The sequence below is a fragment of the Carcharhinus amblyrhynchos genome, chromosome 18 (assembly GCF_965287045.1).
Source record: "Carcharhinus amblyrhynchos chromosome 18, sCarAmb.v2.hapA, whole genome shotgun sequence".
NCBI classification, from domain to species: Eukaryota; Metazoa; Chordata; class Chondrichthyes; order Carcharhiniformes; family Carcharhinidae; genus Carcharhinus; species Carcharhinus amblyrhynchos.
In genome coordinates, this window is record NC_137341.1 from 56,005,270 (window position 1) to 56,029,180 (window position 23,911).

A 23,911-nucleotide genomic window follows, 5' to 3' on the forward strand; every position below is an offset into this window, starting at 1 on the left:
AAGTTAGTACTGTTTCCCTGCACATGGCTTCTGTCCAAGTAATCACCTAATGCCTGCTTGAATACCTCAGTTGAATCTGTCTCCACCAGACTTCCGGGCAGCATGTTTCAGACCCCAACCACTTGCTGTGTGAAACAACCTTTTCCCTTTGCAAATCACTTTAAACCCGAGTCCCCTCATTCTTGATCAATTTCCGAACAGGGACAAATTGTCCCAATCTACTCTGTCCAGTCTCCTCATGATTTTGAACATCTTTTTCGAACCTCTTCGCTGCCTATGCCTTCTGTCTGAGAACAGTCTCAATCTCTCCAATCTATCCTCATAACTGAAGTTTCTCATTGCTCTCTCTTCAGTATGTTCACAACCTTCCTCTAGAGTGGCACCCAGAACAGAACACAATATTCCAGCTGAGTTCTAACTAGTGCTTTTATAAATTCAGCATAGCCTCCTTGCTCTTGCACTCTTAATAAAGCCCAGAAAACTATATGCTTCATTAACTGCTCTCTTCACCTGTCCTGTCATCTTCAATAATCTATACACCCAGCTTCCTCAGCTCCTGCACCCTTTTAAGAATTCTACCCCTTTATTTTATATTGGCTCTTCAGTTTCCTCCTACCCAAATGCATCTCCTGACACTTCTGTGATTGAACTGCATCTGCCACCTATCTGCCCACTCCCCCCAACCTGTTTGTCGTTTTGATGTTCTGCATTCTCTTTATAGTTTACGATAATTCCTGGTCCTTATCACCTGGAAACTTTGAAATTGTCTCTCAATGTAGCTTGTTAATATAGATCAAGAAAAGAAAGGGTCTTGATATCGAGCCCTGGGGAACTCCACTACAAGCTTCCTCCAGTTCAAAAATATCTATTGACAGTTGCACTCTGTTTCAGTTAATTTTGTATCCATGTTGCTGCTGTCCCTGTATTCCATGAGCTTTTTTCACAGTGTGGCACCGTATCGAATGCCTTCTGAAGGTCCATGTACACCACACTTTATGTCTTTACCTCTGTGTTTCTCCTCTTTTGGTCTACTCTGCTGTTAGAACAAGAACAAAGAAAATTACAGCCCAGGAACCGGCCCTTTGGCCCTCAAAGCCTGTACCGACCATGCTGCCTGACTTAACGACAACCCCCTACCCTCCCTGGGACCATATTTCTCTATTCCGATCCTATTCGTGTATTTGTCAAGACGCCCTTTAAAACTCAGTATCGTATCCGCTTCCACTACCTCCCCCGGTAACGAGTTCCAGGCACCCACCACCCTCTGTGTAAACGATCTGTCTCATACATCTCCTTTAAACTTTGCCCCTTGCACCTTAAATCTGTGCCCCCCTAGTAATTGATTCTTCCACCCTGGGAAAAAGCTTCTGACTATCCACTCAGTCCATGCCCCTCATAATCTTCTAGACTTCTGTCAGGTCACCCCTCAACCTCTGTCGCTCCAGTGAGAACAAATCAAGTTTCTCCAACCTCTCCTCATAGCTAATGCCCTCCATACCAGGCAACATCCTGGTAACTCTTTTCTGTACCCTCTCCAAAGCCTCCACATTCTTCTGGTAGTGTGGTGACCTATATTCTACGTGCAGCCTAACTAGGGTTCTATAAACTGCAACATGACTTGCCCACTTTTAAACTCATGCCCCAGCTGATGAAGGCAAGCATGCCGTATGCCTTCTTGACTACCTTCTCCACCTGCATTGCCACTTTCAGTGACCTGTGTACCTGTACACTCAGATCTCTTTGCCTATCAATACTCTTAAGAGTTCTGCCATTTACTGTCTATTTCCTATCTGTAATAGACCTTCCAAAATGCATTACCTCACAATTGTCCTGATTTGTTACATCTTTATTGAACTCTTCAGCACACCTTGACCTAGCAGAGTAATGGATGTCCCAAGAGCTCGTGACCCAGTGGCCAGTTCACTGTACAGAAGGTCTTTGAATATTTAGCTGTTTTCCACCTGACGAATGTGACTGAGGCAGTGCGGGTGTTGTTGACTTAGCAATGAATATTAAATTCAGTATTGAGTGACTGATTGTGGAGCCTAGAAATGTGAAGCTATTAACAATCTGCAGTGTCACATTGTCAGTATTGACGGATGGTGATATGGCAACTTCCTGGTCAATAATATTTGTCATCTTGATGCTGGTGTCCAAAACAAGCTGCTTACGGCTGTGTAAGTTTGCCCATTAGCTGACAAAAGCATTCCTCAGTATGCTAGGTAGCATTGTTGAGTAGCAGCTTTCTGATAAGGCCCCTTTTGTGTTGGCCTTCTGATGAGCAAGGCTGAATAGCTTCACAGTGTTGTGATTAAAATAATGAACTGGATACATTTCAAGGTTCTATAGCCATTTTTTCACAGAATGGAATCTCCTTTAAAATGTATCTTGTGTTGAAGCTTGCTATTGAAGTGGTTGGTCCATTAAGACAGCCCCAAACTGCTTAATACTCAGCTATAAATCAGCCAGAAGGTTGTAAAAAGCAGCCTGTCCTTTTGGAGAAAGTAGCTGCTGCATCACTAATCAAGCAGCAAAATACCTCAAAACTCAGTGGACCAAAGAGAGTGGTTCTGTCCTGCGCTATCGGGCAAGTGCAGAAATTATTTTCGTGTTCACTTAGAATACCCACCCAAGTGAGTTTGCACATCTATTGTACATTTTTATATCAATACATCCAAGCATCTCTGATCACATTTATCACTCCTGTAGGTTTCTCTACTCTCCAGTAGAGAATCTTGATTTGAAACAAACTTTGTCTCATCAAGCCTCTTCAGGATTTAAATGGCAGATTGAAAGGTACAAGTATCTGCTCCAGCTGACAAGGGGGTGCTATTGTTACATCCCTAGGGTGTGCTATCCTCGGACTCTGAATAAATTAGGGACTCTGATCATTTAATGAAGCAGCTAACAACAGTGAGGCTCAGAGCTTCCAATATCCGTCGTCTCTCTGACCACAGTAAGAACTAAACATTGTTGCTGCAATGTGATTTGAGTTATATTGTAAAGCTTCTCTAAAACCTCTTATCTTGCAGTTGATTCCAACGATAACCTCTACGGAAATGACCCCAAATTCTTGGCTGAAATTAATAAGCTTTCTGAAACTCTGATTGGACAAATCTTGGACCATCTCAAGACACTTGGAAAAGATGAGGTATTGGATTTACATCTGAAACTAACAATATGGTTTTAAAGCAATTTATTTAAAGTGTGTCAGGAGCGTTAGCCTTGGTCATGTATCACTGTGCGGGCTAGGTATTTTCTACTGTGTGTAATATGTTGGACAGTGCACAATGTTTCTTTATTTTTCCACTACTGACCCAGTACTGCCCTCGTATTCATAATCTTTGACAGGTGTTGAAATTGGCTGCTAGTGTGAGCTAGGAGCTACTCAGGGTGTTTCTGCAGAGACCAGTTTTATCATTGGGCTTTATTGTTTGTAATTTTTAAAACAATGAATTAATTTGAGACAACAGCTTTTAATTTTTTCTTTTTATAATAAATTGCTCTGAATAAATTGCTCTGTTTGTAATTTTTATTATTATTATTTATTAATGATCTGGATGAGGGTATGGTTGGGTGGATCAGTAAGTTTGCTGATGACACCAAAGTTGGAGGTGTGGTAGATTGTGAGGAAGGGTGTCATAGTTTGCAGGGTGACTTAGACAGGTTGCAGAGCTGGGCCGCGAGGTGGCGGATGGAGTTTAATGTGGAGAAGTGTGAGGTAATTCATTTCGGTAGGAGTAACAGATGTGTTGAGTATAGGGCTAACGGGAGGACTTTGAATAGTGTGGAGGAGCAGAGGGATCTAGGTGTATGTGTACATAGATCCCTGAAGGTTGGGAATCAAGTAGATAAGGTAGGTAAGAAGGCATACGGTGTCTTGGCGTTTATTGGTAGGAGGATTGAATTTAGGAGTCGCAGCGTCATGTTGCAACTGTACACAACTCTGGTGCGGCCGCACTTGGAGTACTGTGTGCAGTTCTGGTCCCCACATTACAGGAAGGACGTTGAGGCTTTGGAGAGGGTGCAGAGGAGGTTTACCAGGATGTTGCCTGGTATGGAGGGGAGGTCATATGAGGAGAGACTGAGGGATTTGGAGTTGTTTTCGCTGGAAAGAAGGAGGCTAAGAGGGGATCTTATTGAAACATATGAGATGATTAGAGGTTTAGATAGGGTGGATAGTGATAGCCTTTTTCCTCGGATGGAGAATGCTAGCACGAGGGGCCATGGCTTTAAATTAAGGGGTGGTAGTTATAGGATGGATGTCAGGGGTAGGTTCTTTACCCAGAGGGTGGTGAGGGATTGGAATGCCCTGCCTGCTGCGGTTGTAAATGCGCCTAGTTTGGGGGCGTTTAAGAGATCTATGGATAGGTTTATGGACGAAAAGGGATTGGTTTAGATTAGTGGGTCAGTGTTTTTTTTAAAAAAAACTGGTCGGCGCAACATTGTGGGCCGAAGGGCCTGTTCTGCGCTGTAATGTTCTATGTTCTACGAATCTGCAGAACAAAGCCAGAGCAACTGGGAGATTTGGGAAAGCTGTTTCTTTGAGATGTGCTCTCCCAAACAATGTAAACGAGTAATCTCTCCCAGCCCCCCTCTGCATTTAGAATATTCCCTTTGCGTTATCAGATCAGATGTTTGCTACCAAGAAGGGTGATGAAATTTCCCAGCCCAGCAGATCCGTCTCTGCTTATAAAATCCCAGTCTTCACTCCAGAGAGCTGATGGTGGGATAGAGCCAGGTCAACTCATCCCTCAAGGGACAGTTTCCTTATCAGTCTCCATCTTCTGGGTAACATCCACCCCCTTGGTAAAGACAGATGCAAAGTATTTGTTTAAAACCTCTGCCATGCCCCTGTCTCTCTGTGTAAATCCCCTTTTAGATCTCTAGTGGAGGTGGGGTCACTTAATATTTTTAAGGTGGAGGTTGATAGGTTCTTGTTAGGTGAGGCAATCGAAGGTTATTGGGGGGGGAGAAGGAATGTGGAATTCAAAATTCAAATAGATCAGCCACAATCTTATCAAATGGCTTGAGGGGCAGAATGGTCTACTTCTGCTCCTATGGGTTTGCTTCGTACTTCTGCACAGTGGGTTTCTTCAAGGTGCTCCGGTTTTCTCCCGCAGCACAAAGATGTGCGGGTTAGGTGGATTGGTCGTGCTAATCTCCTTTTTAGTGTCGGGGAGCTAGCTAGGGTAAATGCTTGGGGATATAGGGTTAGAGCCTGGGTGGGATTGTGGTTGGTGCAGACTGATGGGCTGATGGCCTCCTTCTGCACAGTAGGGTTCTATGATTCTATTTTGAATGTTCTTATGCAGCCGACTTGGAAGTTTAATTATCTTAATGAAGACCTGTGCAGCGCACAACCTCCTCATCACCAACACAACCTTCCATCTGCCTACGCATAACAAGACCTCCTGGATGCACCCCCGCTCTAAGCATTGGCATCTTATCGACTATGTCATTGTCAGGAGAAAAGACAGGCAGGATGTCAGAGTGACCAAGGCCGTGTGTGGTGCTGACTGCTGGACAGATCACAGGCTCATTGTCCTCAAAATGAGGCTTCGCATCAGACCCAAGATGCGACCACAAGGAAGCAAGGTTGTGAAAAGAATCAATGCTGCCAAGCTAAAGAACCCCAGCATAGCTTAGGATCAGCATAGGATCCATTCCTTGGGAACATAAAGATGCTTCCATCGTACACCTCTACAAGAGGAAGGGCAATCGGCAAGTATGTGACAACCACCGAGGAATCTCGCTGCTCTTCGTCACAGGAAAAACCCTCGCAAGAGTCCTGCTAAATCATCTGGTCACTCATCCAGAGCTGGGCCTGCTTCCAGAGTCACAGTGTGGCTTCTGCAAAGGTAGTGGGACTACTGATGTGATTTTTGCTGCGTGCCAACTCCAGGAGAAGTGTCAGGAACAGAATCGCAAGCTCTACACAACCTTTAGTTGACCTCGTGAAAGCCTTCGACGCCAGTTCCATGATGGCCAGAGTACTGGATGGCGGAGAATCCTCTGAGGCATTCCCAGTCACCAATGGTCAAACAGGGCTGTGTGCTCACACCCACACTGTTCAGCATGATGTTTACTGCTGTGCTGAATGATGCCTTCCAGGACAGTGTTGCTGGAATCAGCCTCAAGTACAGAGTGGATGGGAAACTCTTCAACCTGAGCAGACTTCAAGCGATTACCAAACTGAAGAAGACTGTTCTGAGAGATTTCCTCTTTGCCGATGACTGTGCCCTGTATGCTGGCTCAGAGCCAGAGATGCAAGTCAGTGTGGACAAATTATCCACGGCTTGTGACAGCTTTGGACTCACCATCAACATTAAAAAGATCGAAGTCATGCACCAGCCTGCTCCTCATGCAAGTTCTGTTTTTGGTAGACTGCGCTCCACTGTATGGGAACGTCGAGGAATCAGCCCAGCTGAAGGTTTACAGCGTTGCGGTACTCACTACCCTCCTGTATGCCTGTGAAACATGGACTGTGTATTGAAGGTGTGCAAGACAGCTCAATCATTTCCACACGACTTGTTTTCGCAGAATATTACGCATCCGATGGCAAGACAAAGTACCAGACACTGAAGTTCTCTCTAGAGCAAGTCTACCATCAGTCCACACACTGCTGATGAGAGCGCAGACCCGGTGGGCAGGTCATGTCATCCGTATGTCAGACCAGCGCATAGCCAAGCAGCTCCTTTTTGGGGAACTCTCTGCGGGAAGATGCTCGCGTGGAGGGCAGAAGAAACGTTTCAAAGACACGCTCAAGGCCTCCCTGAAGTCGCTTGACCTTGACACGACCACCTGGGAAACACTGGCACAAAACTGCCCTACCTGGCACCGCCTCACCCACAAAGGCTGTCAAGCTCACGAAGCAAGGTGTATTGCTGAAATACAACTTAAGCGCGAGCTGCGCAAGTCCAGAGCCACCAGTGCAACAACTACAGCATCTACACAAGTCTGTCCAATATGTGCCAGGACATTTCGTGCCCGAATTGGCCCTGATCAGTCATCTTTGGACACACTGCAACCAGCCTCAAAATGACTAATGGTGTCGAGATCCTCATCGATCATGGATGAACAACAACATCTTGGTAGTTGATTTGCAGTCCAGATGTAGATCCTGATTCTAGATGATTCTACTGGTAACCAATGAAGTAATTAAGTTATCCAGAATATTTTGAGATCAACGCAGTCCTACATCCTTGCGGAGGTTTACAGTTGCCTATGTTGAGATTTGAGGATTCTATCATCTATCATATCCGACATGCTGAGATTTTCATAACTTTGTGCCTTTCAAAAACTTCCATTTTTTTAAAACAATTTCCTGATGCCTGCTTTGAAACCTTGAATGTGGCTATAGCTTAAACTGAAGAATGAGATCCACAATTGGAAATAAAAATGCAGTATAATCTATGAATTTATGATGGAGAATGTTCTATAGGCAAATGACCCCATGTTTGAAATCTAGGGGGAGAAAAATAAAACACGCTTGGACTGACATTGCTGGTTCTATGTTCCATCTCACTGTAATAAGTATAGAGTTGAAGCAATGTGAATTGGATCACAGACCCTGTCCCTGTCACAGTCCACTTCCTGTTTGCAGTAATTTCCCCTTGTGATTCAGAGCATCTGAAATGCAGAAAGCTGTTTAATTGAGATGGGAACCAGTGTCATAGGATATCACTTCTGCTTGTACAACTTCCCTACATTTTCTTTCAGCGCAGCCACCCACTGGAGATATTCTGCAGCATTTATGTGAAGCATTTACAGAGACAAAATGCTGAGGAGGCTGAAGAAAGACCCAAGTCAGACCATACCAACCACAGGAGCAATTTGTAAAACTGTCATCACACAAACGTTTTCTTCCTCTGAGCCTTTCGCAATGCCATCCTCCTCCCCCACTATCTCGAACTGAACGATCAATATAGTAGGTCTGGGATTCTACTTCCCCTCAGAGTCGTCATGTCCGTTGAGCAGGGACAATCACATGATGCTCTGACCAGTGCACACCCTCAACAATCTGTTTTTATTAACCTTATTTCTTGGCACTACAATCCTTCCGCTTCCTAATTGATTTTGCAGAGCTTATTTAGCTACCTTCATGTTTCAGAAACATTCAGATAGTTGATACTTGCATGAGAGAGACATGGGATAGGGGAGATTTCTCCATCTGTGTCAGCCTCTAATGTTGATTTCAGCCTGCCTATACCTGTATACTGGATTTGGCGTTTGGTATAGAACTCCCAACATCGCTTATAGCTTTCCCCTTTAGTTCTGTCTTGCTGGAAGTCTCCATGTTGCTGTGCCTTGTGATCTATGTGGGAGCAGTCCCCACTGTATTAATATTTCCAAGGTTTCTACCTGTAATTTTCTTTTTAAATTCATTTACGGGATTTGGGTATAGCTGTCTAGGCCAGTATCTATTGTTCATCCCTAAATGCCCTTGAGAAGGTGGTCATGAGCTGTCATAGAACATAGAACATTACAGCGCAGAACAGGCCCTTCAGCCCACGATGTTGCGCCGACCAGCTTTTAAAAAAAAACAACACTAACCCACTAATCTAAACCAATCCCATTTCGTCCATAAACCTATCCACAGATCTCTTAAACGCCCCCAAACATGGCGCATTTACAACTGCAGCTGGCAGGGCATTCCAGTCCCTCACCACCCTCTGGGTAAAGAACCTACCCCTGACATCAGTCCTATAACTACCACCCCTTAATTTAAAGTCGTGCCCCCTCGTGCTAGCTTTCTCCATCCTAGGAAAAAGGCTATCACTATCCACCCTGTCTAAACCTCTAATCATCTTATATGTTTCAATAAGGTCCCCTCTTAGCCGCCTTCTTTCCAGCGAAAACAACTCCAAATCTCTCAGTCTCTCCTCATAGGATCTCCCCTCCATACCAGGCAACATCCTGGTAAACCTCCTCTGCACCCTCTCCAAAGCCTCTACATCCTTCCTGTAATGTGGGGACCAGAACTGCACACAATACTCCAAGTGCGGCCGCACCAGAGTTGTGTACAGTTGCATCATGACGCTGCGACTCCTAAATTCAATCCCCCTACCAATAAACGCCAAGACACCGTATGCCTTCTTAACAACCTTATCTACTTGATTCCCAACTTTCAGGGATCTATGTACACATACACCTAGATCCCTCTGCTCCTCCACACTATTCAAAGTCCTCCCGTTAGCCCTATACTCAACACATCTGTTATTCCTACCGAAATGAATTACCTCACACTTCTCCACATTAAACTCCATCCGCCACCTCGCGGCCCAGCTCTGCAACCTTTCTAAGTCACCCTGCAAATTATGACACCCTTCCTCACAATCTACCACACCTCCGACTTTGGTGTCATCAGCAAACTTACTAATCCACCCAACTATACCCTCATCCAGATCATTAATAAAAATTACAAACAGCAGTGGCCCCAAAACAGATCCCTGAGGCACACCACTCGTAACCGAACTCCATGACGAATATTTACCATCAACCACCACCCTCTGTCTCCTATCCGCTAGCCAATTCCTGATCCAATTCCCTAGATCACCCCCAATCCCATACATCTGCATTTTCTGCAGAAGCCTACCATGGTGAACCTTATCAAACGCCTTACTAAAATCCATATACACCACGTCAACTGCCTTACCCCTATCCACCTCTTTGGTCACTTTCTCAAAGAACTCGATAAGGTTAGTAAGGCACGACCTACCCGCTACAAAACCATGCTGACTGTCTCTAATCAATTCATTACTCTCCAAATAACTATAAATCCTGTCTCTAATAATCGTCTTGAACTGCTGTAGACTGTGATGTAGGTACACTCACAGTGCTGTTAGGGAGGGAGTTCTAGGATTTTGACCCAGCGACGAACGGTGATATATTTCCAAATCAACATAATGAGTGATTTGGAGGAGAACTTCCAGGTGGTACCTGCTGCTCTTGTCCTTCTAGATGGTAGAGGTTGTGGGTTTAGAAGGTGCTGCCTAAGGAGCTTTGGTGAGGTCCTGCAGTGTATTTTGTAGATGGTACACATGGCTGCTACTCTTTGTCGGTGGTGGAAGGAGTGAATGTTTGTAGATGTGGCAGTCGAGCGGGCTGTTTTGTCCTAGATGGTGTCAAGCTTCATGAGTCTTGTTGGAACTGCACCCATCCAGGCAAGTGGGCAGTATTCCATCACACTCCTGACTTGTGCCTTATAGAAAGTGGTCAGGCTTTGGCAAGTCAGGAGGTGAGTTACTCGCTGCAGTATTCCCGCCTCTGACCTGCTCTTGTAATCATGGTATTCATAGGGCTGGGTCCAGTTCAACTTTTGGTCAATGGTAACCCAAAGGATGTTGATGGTGGGGGATTCAGCGATGGTAATGCAATTGAATGTCAAGTGGCAGTGATTAGATTATCTCTCGTTGGTGATAGTCATTGTCTGTCATTTGTGTGGGATGAATGTTAATTCCCATTTGTCAGCCTAAGCCTGAATATTGTCCAGATCTTGTTGCATTTGAACATGGACTGCTTCAGTATCTGAGGAGTCGTGCTGAACATTACACAATCATCGGTGAACGTTCCCACTTTTGACCTTATGGAAGGAAGGTCATTGATGGAGCAACTGAAGATGATTGGGCCTAGGATACTACCCTGAGTAACTCCTGCAGAGATGTCCCAGGACTGGGATGACTGACCTCTAATCGCCACAACCATCTTCCTTTGTGCCACGAATGACTCCAACCAGCAGAGTTCTCCCCCCGATTCCCATTGACTCCTTTTTGCTAGGGCTCTTTGATGTCACACTCAGTCAAATGCTGCCTTGATGTTAAGGTCAGTCACTCCCACCTCGCTGTTAAACTAAGCTGATTTGAGAATGTTTGAGGCAGAATAATTCTAACCCAAGCTGAATGGCCTACTCCTGCTTCTAGTTTCTATATTTCTATCTAACTGCATGAGACATTGGTAAGGCTATATTTGGAGTACTGCATACAGTTCTGCTTGTTCAGCTGTAGGAAAGAAGTTATTAAACTAGAAAGGGCTCAAAAATCATTTACCAGGATGTTATCGGGACTGGAAGGTTTGAATTATATGGAGAGGTTGGGTAGGCTGGAACTTTTTCCTCCTGGAGTGTAGAAGGATCGGGGTAACCTTTTATAAAGGTTTATAAAATCATGAGCATAGATAAGGTGATTGCTATGGTCTGTTCCCCAGGGTAGGAGAGTCTAAAACGAGAGGACAGAGGTTTAAGGTGAGGGGGGGCGAAAGATTCAGAAGGGACCTGAGGGGCAACTTTTTCAGAGGGTGATGCGAGTGTGGATTGAGCTGCCAGAGGAGCTGGTAGAGGTGGGTATAATTACAATGTTTAAATTAAGTTTGGACAGGTACATAGATAGGGAAAAGTTTAGAGGGATATGGGCCAAATGCAGGCAAATGGGATTTGTTCAGTTTAGGAAACTGGGTTGGCATGGGCAGGTTGGGCCGAAGGGCCTGTTTCCGTGGCCTTGGAGGGAGTGCAGAGGAGGTTTACTAGGCTGATGCCGGAGTTGAGGGGGCTGAGCTATGAGGAGAGGCTGAATAAACTAGGCTTGTACTCGTTAGAGTTTAGAAGAATGAGGGGAGATCTCATTGAGACATATAAGATGATGAATGGGATGGATAGGATAGAGGTGGAGAGACTCTTCCCGCTCAGAAAGGATAGTAGGACTAGAGGGCACAACCTCAAGATAAAGGGGGGGCGGTTTAGAACGGAGTTGAGGAGGAACGTCTTCACACAAAGGGTGGTGAATCTCTGGAATTCTCTGCCCGTTGAAGTGGTGGAGGCTGCCTTGCTAAATATTTTTAAGATGCGGGTTGATAGGTTTTTGATAAGCGAGGGGATTAAGGGTTATGGGGAGAGGGCGGGAATGTGGAACTGAGCCACGACAGATCAGCCATGATCTTATTGAATGGCGGGGCAGGCTCGAAGGGCTAGATGGCCTACTCCTGCTCCTATTTCTTATGTTCTTATTACGTTCTTAGATTTTTATTTAATTCAGATTTTATTGTCTGCCATGGTGGGATTTGAATCTGAGTCCTCAAAACATTACCCAGGGTCTCTGGATTACTAGTCCAGTGACAATACCACCATGCCACTACCACTCCTATATCATAAGAGCTGTTTAAGCACCGAAAGATGTTTCCCTACCTGTAAACTTGCTACAGTGCTACATTCAAATATTTTGTATTGTGCTGCTTACCGTAATGCACAATGCCATCTGCTGTCATGCTACTTTGCCGTGGGCACCTTATGTTTGTGGTGTGGAAAAAAAGATGTCTCTCCTGTGATTTCCTGTAACAATATTTTCTCAAAACGTGGGAACACTACTTTTGGCAATAATGTTATAGACATTGGGGAACTGGGCACCGTACTGCTGCAGTAACAAGAAAATGAAGCAAAATTAATTTGAAACCTAAAAGACAAGTTCAGAAGTCTGTTTGGGCACTCTACAAATACTTTACAACAAGGGATGCATACTTGATGTTTAATATTTGAAGATATTAGATGGAGCAATGTGTACTCATTCCGTTATAAGAATGTTTTTTATTTTACAAAGATACAATTTCTAATGCCATTTTTTCTGGTTGGATTTTAATAAACTGTAATTCCATTAAGATAATGGGACAGATATACAACTCACGTTCTACCCAAATAGAATGAATGGGATCAGATTCTCAAACCAAACCACCCCCCCTTCCCCCAAAGCAATAAAGACCACATATCCTGTTAACTTTCACTTTGAGATGAGACATCAAAGATGTAGTTATCTTTTCTACAATGCACTGACTACAGCTGATATGGTAATCAAATTCTGATGGGATAAACAGTCAGCAAGGCTTTTTAAGGAATATTTACCAAGTCAGATTGAAGGATATACTGAGGCTACAAAGGAGTCGCATCACAGATGCTTCAGAGTAACCATCTTGAAAAGAGAAATATAACCAACCAAGATCTATTGGGGATAAAACGTGGAACTGTGTTCTGTGCAGCCACATCCAGGATAGCAACTGAACAAAATGGGTACAAAGTAGAATCATTGCATCGAGAGCAGAATTTCTTTGATTTTTTTATTCAGGAATTGGAAAAATATCCTCAAGTCTAGCCTCATTTTCTACCATGTGTACATGCGTGTTTGTGTTGTATCTCTGGGAATGTGTGAGATGTATGAACGAGGGTTACGATTTACCCTTTTTTAAATTTGAGCAGTTGGGTCAATAAACTTATCTCATTCTTTAACTTAAGCTCTGAAGACATGTCTGATTAATACTTTATAATAAAGTGTATGTAGTAGGACTCCAGTATTATTGGGAAAGCATATCCTTACTAAATTCACAAAAACTCCTGTTCCAGCCAGACCTGGAGTGGTAAATTAGGGGAGTTGATGTTTACCCCTCTTCAAATAGTCATAAAAATATTCACATTCAAGGCCGTATCACATTGAGCTAACAGTTTATAGAATCCAATTTAAATGTGACATTTTTATCTTGACTAATTTTTATATAGAAACAGAAAAATACAGAATTTCTAATGCAGTGAAGCAGATAAATGCTGCATCTGTGACAGTCTGAAGGTAATCTTACCCCAGATTTATGTTGTGAATTTTTACAGACCAACCCTCTGGTTCATGGCTTTATTGGAATTCCAATTCTCTTATTTATATAATGTTGAAGCATTTTTTCTTTAATCTCGCCAGGATTTGTTACTTTGCCTGTTTTTATATAGAATATGGTATAATTAAAGTAAATGTGAAGAATATTGATGACTGCTCTTTCAGTGACAGCCTACCAATTTATTTTCTTAATTTTTCTTTCCTATTGTGCTTTTTAAAGAAAAATCTCAATGACTGGCGCGTTTCATTGCATTAATGTGGAGAACTAATACAGAGCCGAGTAAAATACTTGCAGCGAAAGGAGCTGGTAGCCTCCTTGGGGACTCTGCTGCCTTGGGGAGAGAATATCAAATGGAGACAGTGATTATTGGATTGTTATTCAATTGGCTGGTATCTGAAATTAGACCAACAGTCAAGATTCATGGGAGGAAAACTAAAGAAACGTCATTTCATTGGTGAAAAATATGGTCAGAATAAGCTTGCAGATAATTCAAATTCCCTATTGTTACATTCTGTCTGCAGAAGCAGCTGGTTATAATAAGGTGATTCTGTTGGGGGAAAGTCACCCAGCCAAGCCTGAGCTCTATTCAGAACTGATGCTTTTCTATTTTCTAAAAAATAAGTATCTCACGCACATCAGCATGTGTCAATGCCAGTCACACTGAGCTCCTTCGAATTAGAATGGCATTTCATACTGTGCTGTAAATAATTGACTTTCATGTTTCCTGTTAATGTCAGGCTTTATAGAAGCTCTGGAGATTGATACTGGAATTGTTAATGGGATAATGTAGAAACCAGAGGAACCTGGAGGGATAGCTGCGGTTTCAAATTGAATGATATTGCCTTAATGGTGTAAATAAGATTGAAGGAGGCCTCTGAAGTAAAGACAAAATCTATTTTGCTGTTTCTTGTGTCATCACAACTTCTGATTAGACAGGATTGATTCAGAAAGAATGTTCCCAATGGTGAGAAACCCAGATCTAGGGGTCATAGTTTGAGACAAAGGGGTAAACTTTTTAGAACTAAAGAGAGGAGACGTTTCTTCACCCAGAGAGTGGTGAATGTGTGGATATTGGGACGTTCAGCAATGGGAGTGCCATTGAGTGTCATGGGACGATGATTAGTTTCTCTCTTATTGATGATAGTCATTACCTGGCGGTCGTGTGGTGCAAACGTTACTTATCAGCGCAAGCCTGGATATTGTCCGGATCTTGCTTCGGTCTCTGAGGAGTTGTGAATACCGCTGAACATTCTCACTTTGACGATTTGCTGGATAATAGCAGTTTTTTCTACTTTGTTTATTTGTGCCTTCACTCAAGTCCACCTCTTCACTTCAGAAGTTGTAAAACTCTCATTAAAAATCCATTTATACAAACAGAGCCGCAGACTTCCTGGCACCCAGCTCACAAAAACCTCTAAATGAAACCAAAATAGGTTTCAATTTTCTTAACACTCAAGTACAAAATGCAAATTAAACCTAAAATCATACATTGTTCCTAACAGTATCATTTACAAGACATAATGCAGTAACTCACCAAGGGCAACATTTTCTAAGCCTACAAACTGCACTATCCAGAAGGACAAAGACAGCAGATGTATAGGAACACTATCACTAACTACAAGTTCCCCCCAAGTCACCCACCATCCTGGTTTGGAATTGTATCAGCTTTTCAATTACTGTCTCTGGTTCAAAACACTGAAACTCCCTTCCTAACAGCATTGTGGATGTACCTACTCCACATGGATTGCAGCAGTTCAAGAAGATGGGTCACCTGTACCTTCCCAAGAGTAATTAGGGATGGACAAGAAGTGTTGGCCTTGGAATTGATGGTCACATCCTGAGAACAGAATTTAAAATGGACCCAACCTGAATAATAATGTACAGGATCATGGGGTGGTCTACTTTAAGATTATTTGATTTTGTTATTGATGTAAAATACTTTTTAATGCCTTTTCTATTTTACAGACTATGAAACGACAGAGTGCCTTAGCTTTGTCTTTGTTTAACAGTATTGTTACACATGGAGATCTGCAAAACAATAAACTTAATCAGTTAGCAGTGAATTTGTGGAATCTCGCCCAAAAACATGGCTTTGCTGATACCAAAATTATGGTAAGGACAGAACACGCAGTTATGATGCATCGCTGTTGTCATTTCAGAACATGCTTGAATCACTGAATTGTTATTGTGTACAAAGAGGCCATTCAGCCCATCGAGCTTGCACTGACTCTTGAATGAGCAGTTCATTGAGTACCATCCTTCTACCACCTTCCTGTAACCTGCACACTCTTCCTTTTGAGATAACGGTCTAATTACGTTTTGAATGTTTCGACGAGAGCTGCCTCCACCGTTCTGTCTTGGGCAGTGCATTCCAGACCCAGACCACCCGCTGTGTGAAAGGTTTCTCCTCGTCTCTTTAGCTGACTTTATAAATCAATGTCCATTCATTTTCAATTCTTTTGATTGGGAACAGTTTCTTCCTATTGACCCTGTTCAGCCCTTTGTGATTTTGAACATCTCTATCAAACCTCCTCTTACATTTTTCTCCAAGGAGAACAATCCCATTGAAGACAGAGAGTAACAATGGAAGGGTTTTTTTTTTCAGAATGGAGATCTGTGGCTAGTGGAGTTTCACAGGGACGATTGCTGGGACCTCTGTTGTTTGAAATGTATATAAATGATCTGGAGGAAAATGTAGCTAGTCTGATTAGTAAGTTTGTGTAAGATGACACAAAGATTGGTAGAGTTGCTGATAGCGCTGGGGATTGTCAGAGGATCCAACAGGATATAGATAGATTGGAGACTTGGGTACGGGAATGGCGGATGGAGTTTAATCCGGACAAATGCGAGATGATGCATCGTGGAGGATCAAATTTGGGTGTGAGTGGCAGAACGCTTAGGAACATTAAATACAGAGGAATCTTGGCGTGTAAGTCCACAGGGCAATTTCACAGTAACTTCATTGCAGTGTTAATTTAGCCTTAGTTGTAACCAATTTAATAAATAAACTCTCCCTAAAAGTGGCAATTCAGATGGCCAAGGTGATTAAGAAAGCATATGGCACTGAGTACAAGAATTGGGAATTCATATTGCAGCTATATAAAACCTTGGTTAGGCTGCATTTGGAGTATTGCGTGCAGTTCTGGTCAGCACACTACCAGAAGACGTGGAAGCTTTGGAAAGAGTGCAAAGAAGATTCACCAGAATGTTCCTGGTCTCAAGGGTGTTGGCTATGAGGAGAGGATTGTTTTCATTGGAAATAGGCTGAGAGGAGACCTGACAGAGGTCTACAAAATTGAGAGGCATAAACAGGGTGGATAGTCAGAGGCTTTTCCCCAGGGTGGAAGTGTCAATTACACGGGGGGGCACAGATTCAGGGTGATAGGGGGAAAGTTTAAGGGAGATGTTTGGGAGACAGTCCAAAGATGTGCAGGTTAGGTTGATTGGCCATGCTAAGAAATTGCCCCTTAGTGTCTCGGGATGTATAGATTAGAGGGATTAGTGGGTATAATGTATGGGGATATGGGGGTAGGGCTTGAGCGGGACTGTATTCGGCGCAGACTCGAAGGGCCTCTTCACTGTACGGTTCTATGATTCTAAGCTTTTCATGCAGAGTGGTGGGTGCCTGGAGCGCGCTGCCAGAGGAGGCGGTGGGTGCCTGGAGCGCGCTGCCAGAGGAGGCGGTGGGTGCCTGGAGCGCGCTGCCAGAGGAGGCGGTGGGTGCCTGGAGCGCGCTGCCAGAGGAGGCGGTGGGTGCCTGGAGCGCGCTGCCAGAGGAGGCATCTGGATGGGTGCATGGATGGGGGGGAATAAAGGGATACGGATCGAGGAAGGCAGGAGGTTTTTCTGTTGGGGCATCATGATTGGCACAGGCTTGAAAGGCCGAGAGTTGTGGTTTTCTTTGTTCTCTCCAATCTATCCTTGTGACTCATCTCTGAATCCTAATTGGTGGACCTTTTCTGCACTCTGTCCAATGCCTTCACCTTCCTAAAGTGCAGTACCCTAATTGGATGCCATACCCCAGATGAGGCTGAACTAGTGTCTTATACAAATTCAGCATAACCTCCTTGCTCTTGTGCTCTGTCCTGTATTAATGAAGCCCAGGATACAGCTTGCTGTATTACTGCTGTCCCCATCTTTGCCACTGTCGATGAGTAATGCAGATTGTATGCCTAGTCCCTCTGCTCCTGGACCCCAGGAAGGACTCTTCAGTCTGCAGTGTAGTAATGTATCAGATGACCTTTGGAAGTCCATGTCCCCCACATCAGGCCTTGCAGTTGCCACATCACAAAACTCCAAGTTGGTGCCCTTTACGTTACAGGTCAAGTATCCTTTATCCCTGAATCGGAATATCAAACACATCCAGAAACTGCACTTTTTTATTTTAACCTCATCCGCTTTTAGCACAGGAAGTCAGTTGTTTGTCTGAACTGCTTACCTTGTGATTTTTATGGCCCGTTGAAGTGGTGGAGGCTGCCTCGCTAAATATTTTTAAGACGCGGGTTGATGGGCTTTTGATAAGAGAGGGGATTAAGGGTTATGGGGAGAGGGCGGGAAAGTGGAACTGAGCCACGACAGATCAGCCATGATCTTATTGAATGGCGGGGCAGGCTCGAAGGGCTAGTTGGCCTACTCCTGCTCCTATTTCTTATGTTCTTATGTCAAAAATAAACTTAGTCTACATACCCTGTATTTGTTGTTTAGGGATACATCTGACTTTTACAGCCATTTTATTTATGTTAGACTGTAGCTAATTCTATTTGCAGTTTTAAAAACCAAAATTATCTGAAATTTGAAATGTCAATGGTCCCAAGGCGTTTGGATAAAGAATACTTGACCTATCCTAGTCTGTGTTTGGATTATTAAGGTTTCTCATAATAACCCTTTTGGGACACCTCTCTCGAGTACTGCAGGGCCACATTCCTCCTCATGTCTATATTGTCCTTACCAATGTATGTTACAATTACTCACTGTTCATTCTGCCGTCTCAGTGCTCTGCCACCTCTCAGTGGACTTTCAACATCAGAACAAAATAGGTGAAGAGTGGGGTGGAGCAGTAAGGGGGCTGGGTTGGTGTTGGTGTGTGGAATCCATGAAATTTTGGCCTGGGATTTTGGCAGAGAGCCAACAAGCAGTGAAAGAGCAGCTCCTGTGCTGTAACTGTGTGATGATTCTATGTCAAAAGAATGTTTTGAACTATTTGAAATGATTCTATTTTTAAATTTGTTCTGAAACTATCTTTCTATAATTTAGTGAGGTCATTCTTTGAAATAGGGCGGATAGATATTCATTTAATATGTGATTAATTTCAAACTCGTGATTTTAAACATTCTTTAGTGAAACTTCTTAGAATGATTTTGTTTGAAAATCAGTATCCCCAGTCAGTCTAGCTGAAGGGATATATTTGTGAAAGGATGTGCAGCAATATCCCTAGAACCAGCAAGGGAATTTGCTAAATTAGATTTGGTAAAGGCCAGATTTAATAAATGGCATTGCCATGAGTTTTACTTTCAGTGAGGCTGACTTCAATCAGCGCAGACAGAAACTTTGTGATCATTTCGGCAAATCAGCTAATGTGTAATTCAGTAAAAGGTCAGTGGGAGCTGATTTAAAAATAAAAGAATGTGATTTTGAACCAGCTTATATTCCAAAGGAGCAAACACTTATTTGCCAAAAACAAAAGGGACGATGCGAAAGGAAAAACTTACAAAAAGATAATAAAAAGCACATATCCTATTTTTATACAGGTGGTGGGTGTCTGGATTTCGCTGCACAAGTTAGTGCTGATTGCAGGAACCCTAAAGTCCCCTGGATCTGCACATTAAGTGCTATAGGCTGTGTCTGGGTGGGCATGGGTGAGATGGTGTGTCATAGAATCCTACAGTGCAGACAGAGGCCATTCAGCCCATCAAGTCTTCACCAACCACAATCCCACCCAGGCCCTATCCCCATATTTTATCAACTAATCCCTCTAACCTACACAACCCAAGACACTAAGGGGCAATTTAACATGGCCAATTAAACTAATCCGCACATCTTTGGACTGTGGGAGGAAACTGGAGCACCCGGAGGAAACCCACGCAGACCTGAGGAGAATGTGCAAACTCCACACAGGCAGTGACCCAAGCCGGGAATCGATTCCTGGTGCTATGAAGCAGCAGTGCTAACCACTGTGCTACCGTACCACCCCAATGGTATCGTTTCAGTGGTTCTACATGGTAACTGGGGTAAATACAATGATCAACAAAAGCTGACAAAACCATAAGATCATAAGATGTAGGAGCCATTGAGCCTGCTCCACCATTCCATAGAATGTTACACCACAGAATAAGGCCTTTTGGCCCTTCTTGTTTGTGCCAAACCTCTAAGTCATTTACCTGACGAAGGAGCAGCGCTCTGAAAGCTAGTGACTTTTGCTACCAAATAAACCTGTAGGACTTTAATCTTGTGTTGTGAGACTTCTTACTGTGCTTACCCCAGTCCAACGACGGCATCTCCACATCAAGCTAGTCATAGCTTTACAGCATGGGAACAGACCTTTCAACCCAACTTGTCCATGCCACCCTTTTTTTAAAACCTCTAAATTAATCCCAATTGCCCACATTTGGCCCATATCCCTCTATACCCATCTTACCCATGTAATTATCTAAATGCTTTTTAAAAGACAACATCATACCCACCTCTACTACTGTCTCTGGCAGCTTGTTCCAGACACTCACCACCCTCTGGGTGAAAAAATTGCCCCCCTGGACACTTTTGTATCTCTCCCCTCTCACCTTAAACCTCTGCCCTCTAGTTTTAGACTCCTCTACCTTTGGGAAAAAATATTGACTATCTCGCTGATCTGTGCCCCTCATTATTTTATAGACCTCTATAAGATCACCCCTCAGCCTCCTACGCTCCAGAGAAAAAGGTCCCAGTCTATCCAGCCTCTCCTTGTAACCCAATCCATCAAGTCCCGGTAGCATCCTAGTAAATCTTTTCTGCACTCTTTCTAGTTTAATAATATCCTTCCTAAAATAGGGTGACCAGAATTGTACAGTGTTCCAAGTGTGCCCTTACCAATGTTTTGTATAACCTCAATAAGACATTCCAACTCCTGTATTCAATGTTCTGACCGATGAAACCAAGCATGCCCAATGCCGCCTTCACCACTCTAGTTATAGTTAAATGTCATGGAATTGAAGGTAAATTATTAACACGGTTAGGAAATTGAATGGCGAAAGACAGTAGGAATAATGGGCAGGAACTCATTGTCAGTGTGTGACTTGGTGATGGTATCTCAAGGTTCTGAGTCGGGGCCTCAAATATTTGCTGTACTTATTGATAGAGGATAAAATAGTTTTTTTGGAAGATTGTCACTGACACAAGAATAGACGGCATTATGAGCCGTGCAGACCGAAGCATAAAATTACAAAAATATTCATGGACAGAGTGAATGATTAAGGGATGATGTGATCAAGGTTTTCAAGAACCGAGGAAACGATAACTAGAAAGGAATTATTTCTGCAGGAATTTTGGACTAGGAACCATTACCTAGCAATTGACACCAGGTCACTCGAGTGAGATTCAGAAACACTTCCACGCACAATCGTGGAAGACATTTGAATCTCTCCTCCATGAATGACATTTGATGTTGGATCAAATATTAGTTTTAAATCTTGAGATTGACAGATTCTATTGAGGTCTAAATTTGTTATGCTTCTTAAAGCCAGTTGGTGAAGAAGAAGCAATGGCCGAGTGGCATTATCATTAAACTGTTAACCCTCAGCTCATGTTCTGGGATCTGGGTTTGAATCCTGCCATGGCAGATGGTGGAATTTGAATTCAGTGAAAGAAAATCTGGAATTAAGAATCTACTAATGATTATGAAACCGTTGTTGATTGTCGGAAAAACCCACCTGGTTCACAAATGTCCTTCAAGGAAGGAAATCCTCTGTTTTTCCAGTGAAAACAATACTAGTTTGTTCAACTTCTCCTCATAGGCCAATGTCCTTTAGGGAAGGAGATCTGCCATCCTTACCTGGTCTGTCCTACCTGTGACTCCAGAGCCACAGCAATGTGGTTGACTCTCAACTGCCCTCCAAGAGCAGTTAGGGATGGGTAAAAATTGTTGGCAGCCCGTGTCACCATGTCCCATGAATAAAAAATATCAGAAGTTAGTCTTTATTCTGCTACACAGCTCCTAAGTCCAATACCCAACACCAGTGTTAATACTTCAGTAACCACTGAAGGCCCTCCACTTATCCTTATACAATGAGCAAAGGATATGAGGCCAGGGAAGCATGTTGAGTTAGCTCACAGCTCAACCATCTTCTCATTGAATAGTTATAGCTAGGCTTGATGAGTTGAATGGATTCCTCCTTTTCCTGCACATAAATGATGTGGGAATAATGAGGAAATAAAAAGAAATAAAGATGAGAGATTAAAATTGAGATTAGAGTTTTGCAGCAGAGGGTATTTGATTCTTTAGCCTCATATTTGAAAATTCCTGCATTTGAAATTATTCTTAGATAGTGATTGAATTGTGATCTATTGTGTGTTGTAGATTCTTGTTTTCTATTGACCTCCACGTTTTATTATCAACTGTCTGATCGATGTTTTATTATTTTGAAGGTGAGAACACTCGAACACATCAAACGTCAAAGCAAACAACCGGGCATGAGTCATTTTGCAGATTTAACATTGAGGCTCCCGCTCCAAACACGGACTTAAAATTCCATATTTTTTTGCTACAGACAAGTACAACTGCTGTCTCGAGATGCTGTCTGCCTTTAATATAGACAAAATCACTTAAATATACATAACCTTAACACTGTATGTGACTAATTTTTTTTGGCTTGTAAAAACTGCATGCAAGGTTAGAAGGAAGAGTGCAGCACACAGAAGCAATATTGAAGGTGCTTTTTTGGTTTTGCACATGCTAGATTCTGTTTTATGATTATAGGAAATACCAGAAGCTGTTAAGTACAGGGAGAAAACTAAGATTCGTCTTGATGCTTGTAACATTTCTGAACTCGTTTTCTGTTTCATTTTGCCAAGTCTCCCATATTGATAATTTCTTTGTACCATAAATAAGTCTTATTGACAAAATCATGTCAATGTAATGAAATTAATCCAAGGCCTGATGTGACCTGTGTAAGAGGTTGGAATCATTTCTTCCTCACCCATAAATGTTTGCCAATTTGTGGTCCTGCTGTTCGATTTCAACCTGTGATTTGGCAAAGAAGATTTTTTGTATTGGCCACTTGAGTGGAGGTAGTTTCCATCTTCATGTATTTTCTTTGTGATTGTAAATAGTGTCATAATTTATCACCACAACTACCATTGGTGCTGTTGACTGATCATGAATGAGTTGGTGTAGAGGATCAAGTTTCTTTATTTCCTCTAACATTCCACCTGATGTTTCGGCTGAGAAATGTTGAGTTTGATTGAGGTTGGACAGTGGGCAGCCACCAGGAAGAAGCACTTGTACACAGTGCTCAGAAAGATAAAATTTAAGCTGTTGGATTCTCTCCTCTTTTTGGCAAACACGTTCATTTATTACTTTAAGGGGAATTTTCTTTCCAGGTAATTGAGAATTTTTATACACTGGCTTCAATTTCAGTACAAATTGGGAAGAGAAAAACTTTTGCTCCCTGACATTTAGGGGAAAATTGAGAAACATTCTTTATTGATAGCACGGGTTAAAATGAATTTCTTATTTTTGCTGATTGGAACATCATAAATGGCAAATTCCAAAGTATTTGGAAAATACTTTTGATTTTTAGATTGAGGACCAGAATTATGCTTTAAAAAAAAATGTAAACCCCAAACAGGTGAATAAACAGATTTGTGCATCAGTTACCATATTGAATGTGTTTTTCAATGGATTTAAAACAAACTAAATCAGTTCTTGTATCTGTGATAATAAAGCAGATTGGTTGGTACAGTTATAGTGGCAAATTCAAAGTGATATATGGTGTATAACATTCCGTTGTATCACTGACGTAAAAAATGATAACACTAGTATTATGTATACAAAAAAATCATGTATGTTACATTTCTGAACTCATTTCTGTCCCATTTTGAGTCTCCCATGTTTGTTATTTCTTCGACATTATCTATCATTACTAAGAAACGAGTGATTTTCGATTACTGTTATCTGGGTAAATACTTTGCCAGGCAAGATAAATTTCACTACCTGATTTATAATGAGCTGAGACTAATTTTCAGTCTTCTGTAGATAGATTTTGTAGCCAATTTACATAATAAACTTGCCATCAAATGA

At 42.6% G+C, this 23,911-nt stretch overlaps 1 protein-coding gene across 1 annotated transcript in view; it reads left to right on the forward strand.

Moving 5' to 3' along the window:
• vps35l (VPS35 endosomal protein sorting factor like) overlaps positions 1-23,911 on the forward strand; it is a 170,733-nt gene extending 146,822 nt beyond the window's left edge. The window contains exons 29-31 of the mRNA XM_080207060.1: positions 3,033-3,151; positions 15,607-15,753; positions 22,258-23,911. Of these exons, the coding sequence (XP_080063186.1) occupies positions 3,033-3,151; positions 15,607-15,753; positions 22,258-22,356 (365 nt within the window). The 3' untranslated portion in view covers positions 22,357-23,911. The remainder of the gene's footprint in view (positions 1-3,032; positions 3,152-15,606; positions 15,754-22,257) is intronic.